We start from the raw sequence: 11,017 nt of genomic DNA, 5'->3' as shown, positions 1-11,017 counted from the left end.
AAAAAATGAATATAGGGAAATAATGTTAACTGATGATATATGAAGGTGACTATGGTTATTGTAGTGAAACAATGTATAAGATCTATTGATTGTAAAAATGATGATCTGACCTGTAAACTTTCACTCAATTCACAGTAAAACTTAAAAAAACAAAAACAAAAACAAAAAAACATTTCTGAACCAAGCCAGGCCACAAAGCTCTCTAATTTCTCTTAAAAGTCCAAGTTTCAGAGCTGGGCAGAGGTCACATCTCTGCCGCTTCTAACTCTGTGTGCCCTTGCTAATTGCTTAACCTCTCTGAGTGTAAATTATTCTGTTATTCTAATGGGAAAAATAATAACACCTACCTCATCGAGTTATTGTGAGACTCAGGTAAGATCATGCATGTAAATAAAGAAAGTAGCATAGAACCTCACAAGCGTCCAATTATTTTTTTCCCCTCTGAAAGATCAGGTAGGTAGGTATGGAAAAGATACGCTTTTGTGTGAGGAGAGGGGCAGGGTTGGTCGTTTCTGACTGTGGATGATCTTGTAAGTAGGGATCGGGCCAAGCTGAATGACCAGCTGAGTAGGTGAAAATTGTTGGCTCATCCTTCCTTCATGATGGACAAGTCCTGAGCAAACCAAGGGCTCTGAAGTCAGGGGCTATTTAGTGTCAGGTCATTTCTGGGAAGCTTCTTGGACTTGTCACTTTTGTTTCCTGTTTGGATGCCCTCACCGGTCATTTGATTTCTTTTTTTTTTTTCCTCCCATCACCAACTCCTCCCAGTTTTCTCTCTGTGCCTTTGCTGAAATTGTGACATCAGAGAGATTCCCTTGCAGTGCTGGAGTCATTAACGAGAGGAAACCTGTCTGGTTCCATCTCAAAGCATCGATTCTTCTTGTTATATAGCATTGGCTCAAAGACTCAGAATGGAGTTTGTTGTGTTTTTTTTTTCATATATATACATATAATTAATTAAGCCATTTAAACAAAACACCAAAGAAACCTCAGCAGAACTTAGGATAATTGTGACTCAGGGTTGATGAGATGAGCTGGAGTAGGTTCTGATAGGAGTCCTGGTGTGGCGCTGTGGGTTAATGTGCTAGATTGCAAGCTCGTTTGAACTGCAGTATCGGTGGTTCAAGTTCATCAGCCATTCCTTGGAAACCCCGTACAGGGTTGCTATGAGTTGGAACTGACTCAGTGGCATTTAATAACAACAACAGGTTTTGACTATTTAATGAGCTCCCAGGAAGTAATTATCAGGACCATTTGACATTATTTCTTCTCCTGTTTTGACATTTTCACAAGTTTGTTTGGGTTTTTTTACTGAGAAATGTAAATAGTATCTGCATGAAAGTCTTTGACTTTGTTGGGGCTGGTCAACCAAGTCTTGTGGTAGGGGGAGGGCAGTTTGACAATACTGAACCTGTTCTCATGAAATGCATGAATAATTGCGTAAAAGCCATTCTTGAACCAAAATGTTGTCATGTGCGTTTCTAACTTTATATATGTGGTCCCATTAAGGCTTGTTGTTAAGTGCCATTAAGTCAATTCTGACCCACAGTGACCCTGTTTCTGAGGAGCAGCTGGTGAGCTTGAACCGCCAACCTAGCAGTTCAAATGGCTTTGCAGTCTGGCGCATTAACCTAGAGCGCCACACCAGGACTCTCGGGAAATTAGTACTGGAATGAAAACCAAACACACAAACAAAAATTAGTTGAAGCTTCCCTGTATGCTTTCATGCCTAATTCTTTGAGGTGATCATTTCTGCAAACCTCACATCTTTTTCTCTGAAACGCATTATATCTGTTATCTCTCTTTCTTGAAGCTGATGACCAAACACCCAGGCAAACGTCTGGGTTGTGGACCCGAAGGTGAACGAGACATCAAAGAGCATGCATTTTTCCGATATATTGATTGGGAGAAACTTGAACGCAAAGAGATTCAGCCTCCATATAAGCCGAAAGCTGTAAGTCAACTGTTGTTTCTCACTGTTGGGTACATATACACCACACACTGTTTCCAATTTACAAACTTTGTGTGCTGGGAATATTCCCTGAGGGGTGGATACCTTGAGTCCACTTGCACCTGTCTGCATGTCTTCACATGTAGGCACAGAGTCCCTGGGTACACAGTCACACTGCCCAGCCTTGATAAATACCGGCAGGACCGTGGACATTGAGATTTGGTTCAGTGATTATCTGAGCTGACAGTTTGGGGAGTAATTCTTTGGTGAGCAGATCCATTTTGGGAGTGTGATACAGAACCTCATTTTGCCCTTGTTCTTTCGTTGGTTTGACTATGTCATTTTCTCTTTATGCTGACATTGAAAAGGTCATGTTGTTTATTTTAACGGTATTTAAATTTAATTCTGAAACATACACGGTGTCTGAGCCACTAGCAGTTCCAGGGTCATCACGAGGGTGGTGTAACCCAGCGAGGTAACTCACGTGTCGCATACGCTGAGCCTCCTCCCATACCAGACCATACGGAATCCTTAATAAATGCTTAATTTCCATCTTAAGCAGAGAATAATATAGGATACATAGAGTTGTAATTGCTTAAATGTAATATTTTAAAGATTATATGCATTTTTCAGTCTTAAATGTTTTGTAAAATCTGTCTACGTTGTCTTAAAACATTATTAGTTACAATATTATTCATAACTGAGCAGAAGCCTGTTTGGATCTTTCCCCTTGTTTTCCTTTAATTACTACTTCATTGTCAAACAAGTTGGTGGTGGTGGTGGTGTGCCATGGAGTCTGTTCTGACTCATAGCGACCCTGTCCAGGGTTTCCGAGGCTGTAAATCTTTATGGGAGTGGAAAGCCTCATCTTTCTCCCGTGGAACCACTGGTAGTTTTGAACTGCTGACTTTGAGGCTAGCAGACGGACTTGTAACCACTACGCTACCAGAGCTCCTTAAGTTATTGATAGAGATTCACAAATACAAATTAACCCCATTGTTGTAGTTAAAACACCAGAAAATTTGACAAAATCATTGGCTATAGAAACACCAGCAGTAATTAAAGCAACAAGGTAGACTTGTAGAACGTGCAGCCAGAACCACACGATGCAAGCGTCATTGTAACTGTGTAACAACGAACGACAGTGCTGACCCAAGCACTTTAGAAGGTTCAAGAAGTAACTTAACACTGAGTTTTAGCCTTATAGGTATATTGATACATGTAAGATGGGCTTATGAAAGCTGTGTTTGTTGTTATAACGCACTACAGGGATATCTTTATGAAAAATAACAAACGTACGCTGACACACCGCACACAAATTTTAGCCACAGTTATTTTGGTGTCACCCCACTGAGAGTGCTACCTGGTATCAGGTGGTGATACCACACCCCCCAAATACCCCTAGTGCCACACAGCTGACCAGTGGGAAACAGAGCGATGTGGAAGAGTAAGCGGAGGCTTTGACTGAAACTACAGCTTTGAGATGATTTTTATAGTGAACGAATACAAGTCTCATGTTCGACACAGTCGTGTGCATTTGGGAGCGTTCTCCATCCCTAGAGATTCCGTCAGCATCGAGGAGGAGTGTGCGCTTCTATTAGTCAGAACTGTAATTCTGCCGGGAGCGTATTTCTTTGTTAGATTAAGTAGAGCAAGGACCCGCTTTATTAGGGGTTGTAAAACTACTGCTGATACTGAAAAGCATTGTCATAGAAACCAAGAGCAAATAAGAATGATAAAGATGAAGAAAATGACAAAGATAATGATAGTTATTTTGGTGGTATTATTGTTTTTAGTGTCTTGATCATCTATTATGTGCCAGACAGCCCACTAAGCACTTAATAGGCAGCATCTGGGCACAGTGGTGGTTCCGTGGTAGATTCCTCATCTTCTGTGCAGTGTACCTTGTATAGCCATCATCCTCTGTCTGTTAGTGGAGGATTTTGTGTTGCTCTAGGATAAGCACTGGACTGCTAACCAAAAGGTCTGTGGTTCAAACCCACCAGCCTTTCCTTGGAAACCCCATACCGGGGTCGCTATGAGTTGGAACCAACTCCACGGCACTTGACAACAACATGCTGCTGAACAACTTTCAGCAAAGCTTCCAGACTAAGAGAGACTAGGAAGGAAGATGTGGAGATCTCCTTCTGAAAAATCAGCCATGAAAACCTTATGGATCATGGTGGTTTGATCAGCAACCAACTGAGGGTGGCGCACACAGGCACTGTTTTGTCCTCTTGTGCTTGAGGTCACACCGTGAGTCAGGGGCTGGCTCAGCAGTAGCTAACAACAGCCAGCACTGTCTAATTAAATCCTCACAACAACCTATTAATGCAAGGCCTGTATGAAAGAGAAACGGAGGCTCACAGAGGTTAAATGCTGTGTTCAAGGTAGCTCAGCCAGTGTGTGATGAAGTGAGGATTCAAACCTGGGACAATCGGGCTCCATTAGGGGTATATCAGAATGTCCTAGGCAATGGATATGTAGTTTAAAAAGTCTCCCAGGTGATTCTCTCTCTCCCAGAGATGCGTCTTCCCCTCCATCCCAGGTAATTAGAACCATAGCTCTACAGCGTCTCTGGTGAGTGTTGTCTCTTTCTGGACATTTCTTATTTTGGGAAGCCAATTCCTAAAGAGCAGGGGTAGGGAACCTTTTTTCTACCAAGAGCCATTAGAATATTTATAACATCACTTAATAAAAATCTACGTTACTATGAACAAAGCTCATGGATTTATTGAATTTCGAGTCTTCACGGGGCTTATACGGCCCATGGGCTGGACGTTCCCCATCCCTGTTCTAAAGGTAGCTCTTCTCCTGGGCTACTTGTAATTGTTGCAGACTCATGTATTGATGTCAAACCAGCTTCCCTGAAAGCCACTCACTAGCTCCTCCTCTGTCAACCAGAGCCTCAGTCTGTCTTTTCAGCTTACTTCAGATATAACCAGATATTGATCGCATACTCCCAAGTCCTGTGATTTGCCACCTAAACACCCTCTTCCTGTAACTGTGCCCCACATGACATCATTACCCTGGAGCAACAGCCATCTTAAAATGCACAGTGTTTCAGAGTGTGCCTGACCCTCAGTGAATACAGTGGGATTCTCCTAATTGTTCTAGACCTGATCAACTTGGAGAATGGCTTTTCTCTGTGTGCTTTAGTTTCCTTGTCTGTAAATAGATATTATAATGGTTTCTACAGCATAGTACTAAGTTTGTGCCTCCTACCTGGTAGGCACTCAAGGAGTATTGGTTGTCGTGGTCTCACGCATTGTTCCAAATGTCAGTGAGGGGCAGAACAGTCCAGTCCTGCTGATGCTGTACTCTGGGAACATGCGTGTCATAAGCAATATCACCTTTTGGATGGAAAGATCTAAAGCTAACCTGAAAGAGAAGGTTCTTTATTCTGGTTCTTCATTTGTTGTTGGTAAGTACCGTGGAGTCGGTTCTGACTCATAGCGACCCTGCACAGGGTTTCCGAGGCTGTAAATCTTTATGGGAGCAGAAAGCCTCATCTTTCTCCCGCGGAACGGCTGGTAGTTTTGAACTGCTGACCTTGAGGTTAGCAGCCCATTTCATAACCACTACTCTACCAGAGCTCCTTCATTTTACAAAACTAAAAAGTCCGAGGTGGGACATACCACTCATTTATTTCTGTGTATGAGGCTATTTCTGAAGGAAAGGTGAGGCTTTCTGCTCCCGCAAAGATTTACAGCTCCGAAACCCTATATGCAGGGTCGCTATGAGTGGGAACTGACTCCACAGCACACAGCCACCACCACCATTTCTGCGTTTCTGGAGTTTCCTTCAGTTGGTCAGAGGAAAGATGCAAATCTTCCCGTCCTCACTAGCATTAAGGCCAGTAAGCATCTGGGGTCACTGTGTAGTTGGAGAGAAGTGGTTCTCAATGTATGCTCCCAGGACCAGTGGCATTAGCATCACCTGGGAATTCATCAAGACTGATATTCCCAATCCCCACCTCAGACCTCATGAGTCAGAGACTCTGGGCTGGGCCCTGGAAATCTGTGTTTGAACAAGCCCACCTGGTCCTTGGGATACACACTCAAGGTTGAGAATCACTGCTGTGGAACTTTGTGTAAAAACTCAGGCACAGAAGGCAGCCAAAGATCAGAGGAACATCTCAAGGAGAATAATCCCGCTCCAGGCTGGGAAGCAGAGCGATGGATTTCGGGTACAGGACACAGACTCAGGTGCCTACAGAGGCTAGGCAGGTAATGTCATGAGGAAGAGGGCTTGGGGAACAGAAGGGGCAACAGTAGGGGGCAAAGATGAACTGAAGCTGGGTGAGCCCAGCTGGTTGGCCCTTCAGGGTTTTCACAGGAAGCTGGAAATCTGGAGTTCTATATGAAATCTCAACATGTTTTGATATCATCATGACAGAATTTTAAAAATTAAGCAGGTCAAATAAAATACATCCACTGGCCAACGTGGCCCTGGGCTGCCAGTGTGTAATCTCTGGGGTTGTGATTACTGAGAGTCAGCTTGACACTAAACATTGTTGTTGGTTCCAACTCAGAGTGACCCACTGTACAACAGAATGAAACACTGCCCGGTCCTGCACCAACCTCACAATTATTGCTACTGTTGAGCAATTGTTGCCACGGTGCCAATCCATCTCATTTGGGGGGAACCCCCCCCCAAAAAAAAAAATGCGGGGTCTCCCTATTTTGCGCTTTCCTTCCACTTTACCAAGCATGATGTCCTTCTCCAGGGACTGGTCCTTCCTGATATATGCCCAAAGTATGAGAGACAAAGTCTGCCCATATTGGCTTCTAAGGAGCATTCTGGTTGTACTTCTTGAAACAGATTTGTTTGTTCTTCTGGCAGTCCATGGTACTTTTAACATTCTTCTCCAGCATCATCATTTAGATGCATCAATTCTTCTATGGTCTTCCTTATTCACTGTCCAACTTTCACATACATACGAGGCTGCTAATACCATGGCTTAGGTCAGACACCCCTTAGTCCTCAAACTGACATCTTTTGCTCGTAAACACTTTAAAGAGGTTTTGTGCAGCAGATTTACCTCAATACATCTTTTGATTTCTTTACTGCTGCTTTCATGAATGTTGAATGTTGATTTCTTTTTGTTTTGTTTCTTTCTTGAAATCTTGATTTCCTATTCATTTGGAGGTTCTGTAACTACAGAATTCCCTCTTATTACATTGTTTTTGTTGTTGCTGTTGCAAACTGGTATCGCTGGTTCCCTATATTCAGTTTTGTAGGTTTGTTTTACTTTGAATACGTCTATATTTTGGTTAAATTCTGGGTGACCCTGTCCTGTATGTTGATCTCAGATTATTGGCTGATGTTGCTGGTTCTCTGTCCAAAGAACTCCCTTTAGTATTTTTTTATAAGGTTGGTCTGGTTTTTAAAATTCTATTAAGTTCTACTTATCTGGACATGTCCTAATTTCACCTTCATATCTGATGGACAATTTTGCTGACTGTATGATTTTTGGTTGGCAATTTCTTTTTCTTCTGGAGTTTTATATCTGTCACTTCACTGTCTTCTTATCTACATCATTTCTTTGAAGAAATCAGAGCTTATTAGTCTTATTAATTCTCCCTTGTGGGTAATTTTTATTTGTTTTTTCCAATCTGCTCTTAGGATTCTATCCTAGTCTTTGGTTTTGAGAAGTTTGATGATAATATGTCTTGGTGATTTCCTCCGGGAATTTATCCTGTTTGGAATTAAACTTGTTGTATGTGTCTCTTCTCGTCTTTCACAATGCTCAGGAAGTTTCCTTCCAACAACTCTTCAACAGTTTCCTCTGTTACTTTTTTTTTTTTTTTTAAGTCTTTTCTTGGCTGCAGAATTCCACTCACATGGAAGTTAAGCCCATTGCTAGTGTCCCACCATAAATCTTAGGCTCTTTGTAACCATTTTTCTTCCTTTTTTGGATTGTTCCTCTAGCAGATGAATATTGAGAGATTTGTCTTAAAGCTTACTTACTCATTCAGTCGTCTTTGGGCTCAATTCTACTCCTTTGACTTTTCAATGTATTATCTATCTCTGAAATGTTAGTATTCAGTTTCTTTTTGGTTGCTGTTTTTGTATGGTTTTCAATTCTTTTGTCAAGTTGTTCTTAGTGTTTTCCTGAATTGAATTTTTCCTGTGTTTTCCTTGATTTCATCTCGATTGCTCTCTCAATCCATTTGAAAGTACCTAATTATCCGTCTTTTTAAAAAATTCCTTATCAGGTAGTTCTGATACAATTTCTGATATTTATTTTCTGACTCTGTTGTGGACACTTGTTTGAGACACTTAGTCTTTTTTTTTTTTTCCCAAACTGATAGTTTCTGTTTTCTCTGAGACATTGTGGTGGTGGTGTATTTCTTTTTAATTAATGATTTATGTTGGTGTGTTCTCAGGCACTCGCTACCTGTCTCCTGGTGGACGTGATACAGGCTGGAAGTGTGAACACAGTTCTGTTTGCTGTCTGTGTTGCGTAGTTTAGGGCAGGTTCACGCCCAACACCAGGCAGAGCAGAAGCTGTGCTGGAGGGGACTGGGCTGACATGAGTGGGGACTGGCCACACCCCCAGCTTCCAGAAGGGCCCAGGAAACAAGAGAGAACCTCATTACTGTCAACCTCCAGCCACATCCTGGGCCTGCAGGCTGCTATAGCCCCAGCCGCCTGCAAAAGTTCAAGATTGCTGTGCCGCGCCAGGACAGCTAACAACCCAGCTGTTTTTCTTCACTCCTGTTCAGCTTCCTTTCCCAGGCAGTATTACTAACTCCACCTCTCTGTCCTATTCTCTGAAGCTCAGGGATCCAGGATCACCATTCATATTTCTTTCACTTGGTCTACCATCTCGTTGTCTGCTCAGCGTGTCTGTTTACTCTGCCATCTTGCCCCAAAGTCTATCTGCTCTTTTTATAAGACAGAAGGGAGTAGGTTTAGGACTCCTCTACTTCCTTATGTGCTCATCAACATAATAAAAAAGTCATGTGTCCAGAGGAGATCACATTCAGTTCTAGGGGTTAAAATATCAACGTATCCATCTGGGGACACAATTCAACCCTGAACTGAGCCTCCAGCCCTCATACCCTCAGGGAGTCTATGTTTCCCTTTTCCTCGCCCTTCTTTCTGTCTGCCTCTGGCAGTGAGTGTGGGCAGAGCTCCATGTGCCTCGTGTGGTATTATAAGGCATGCATGTATCTGTCAGTGTTCCTGATTCATGCATGCTATTAAACCGAGTGCGGTGAGAGAACAAACAAGGGACGGTAACAGGATTATATTCAGACATCAGTAAAGGGTGCTATTACTGGGGGTTCATTAAAAGAATTTAAAATGTTTTGTTGGTTTTTTTGTTTTTTTTTTTAAAGTCGTTCTCAGTGCCATCGTTTATTCTAGCATGGTGTTGTTCACAAAAGCATTGTTTGAAACGGTACTGAAATTCATCAGCTTCAATGTACTGTGCAAGGTACAAGAGCAAGCGTTTCTTAAAATGTGCATCTGGTGTGTCTTTCTCTTAATTCAGACCCCCGATAGCTTTCTGTTGCTCCCAGGACTATACCTGGTTCTCCTTAGCATGTATGACTTTTGAGGTCTTCTAAGGCAGGCATCTGCTAGCTCCCTAACTCTTGAGCTCTTGACTCCAAGGACCAGCATTCTTGAGATGCTTTCAGTTCCTCCAACATTCTCCCCAGTGGAACATTCATGGAGGCTCTATTGATTGTTATTTGTTAATGTTTTATTGTGAATTATATGATAGTTTACATGAGGGAACTTTAGTTTTACATTCATTCCATCATATATCATTTCATTGCCATGGTTCCAATCCCCTCCATGCATCATCAACCTACCAAGGGTATATCCTAGAAACCCGCCCCCTACACTCCCCCCTTGACCCCCAGTCTTCGGCCCACAGTCCCTCTCCCTCTCTGGATCCAAAGTCCCCAGCTGCTTCATCACTCTATGTAATCATCTCTGTCTCTATCTCAGGCATCTCTGCTTCTCTGGGTAGGGTCCCACTCTTTGATGGTCCTAGAGACCGCCGTTCCTAGACTGGAGAATTAATCACTCCCTTCCTTGCTACAAAATGTCTACCTTTGCATTTCCAACCCTCATAATCAGTCCTGATAACCATTATTCACTACAGTATCACGAGTTACCCATCTGTATTTCATTTCATCAGTTCCGCCTAGACAGATTGGATAGTACTCACTGGAGATTCTGCCTTCCTCCATGCCCACTAGCTCTAGGTTCCCTCTTGAAAGCTTGTAAGCCAATCACTTCTTGCCTTTGTAGTCCCCCCTCCACCCCATTTGGGTATCCAATGTCCAAGTTGCCCCTCTCTGTCTACTCTGTGTATGGAGGGGGTGGGAATGTTTCTTGCTGTAAGGATTTGTTCCTTCTTTTGAGTCAACTGCATCCATAGGTATAGGTCAAGTTCATCAGATTGTATCAGCTCACTCTTTTTTTTTCCTCTTGTTTCTAATCCTGGTTGAGCTCTGATCATCCAGTCATCTGGTCCAGGCCACGTGGGTGCCATCTGCAAGTGTGGGCGTTCTTGTGCACATGCCCTCTCTTCCTATCAGCTGGTAGCTCCACTCTCCACTCAAGTCCTCCGTGGCCACGCCACTGACTCTGGGCCCAAGAGTCCAGGTCTCCTCACACTGCTTGCCAACCAGGTCCCCAACTGGGTCTGCAGAAGCCCACTGAACATTGTAGGGCTTAACTTGCTGCTTCATTGCTGCTTTTACCCCACTTGCTCCTATCGGTGATACGTGTGGGCACCAATCAGAGCATGTATTTCCATTGAGTCTTAGTCTTGGAAGGGGGTTTGTGTTGAGAGGACCCAACCACTTGGCTTCATGTTTCCTAGGGAAGCGATTTGTTTGTTCTTGTAGTAACAGTTCATCTGCCTCTATTGTTTTGTATTTTTCCTGTAGCTCTTTCTTATCTTCTGTTCTTCTAGCCACCCCAGGCTGGTCTGCTCGTCCTTTCAAGTGGAGATTTCTCATCTCTGGAGATCTGGATGTGGTTCAGGTTTCTACCTATAGTTTTATGTATTGCAAAGGCTCCGCAGGAAGCCTCATT

At 43.0% G+C, this 11,017-nt stretch overlaps 1 protein-coding gene across 2 annotated transcripts in view; it reads left to right on the top strand.

Moving 5' to 3' along the window:
• Window positions 1-11,017, top strand: part of PRKCB (protein kinase C, beta) — a 448,755-nt gene that overhangs the window by 397,718 nt on the left and 40,020 nt on the right. For both annotated transcript variants that reach the window (XM_006867193.1, XM_006867194.1), the window contains exon 16: window positions 1,814-1,954. In XM_006867193.1, coding sequence (XP_006867255.1) covers window positions 1,814-1,954 — 141 coding nt within the window. The remainder of the gene's footprint in view (window positions 1-1,813; window positions 1,955-11,017) is intronic.

Source organism: Chrysochloris asiatica, unplaced genomic scaffold (genome assembly GCF_000296735.1).
Source record: "Chrysochloris asiatica unplaced genomic scaffold, ChrAsi1.0 scaffold00102, whole genome shotgun sequence".
NCBI classification, from domain to species: domain Eukaryota; kingdom Metazoa; phylum Chordata; class Mammalia; order Afrosoricida; family Chrysochloridae; genus Chrysochloris; species Chrysochloris asiatica.
The sequence above is the reverse complement of the archived record's forward strand: the minus strand, read 5'-3'. Positions and strand labels throughout refer to the sequence as shown.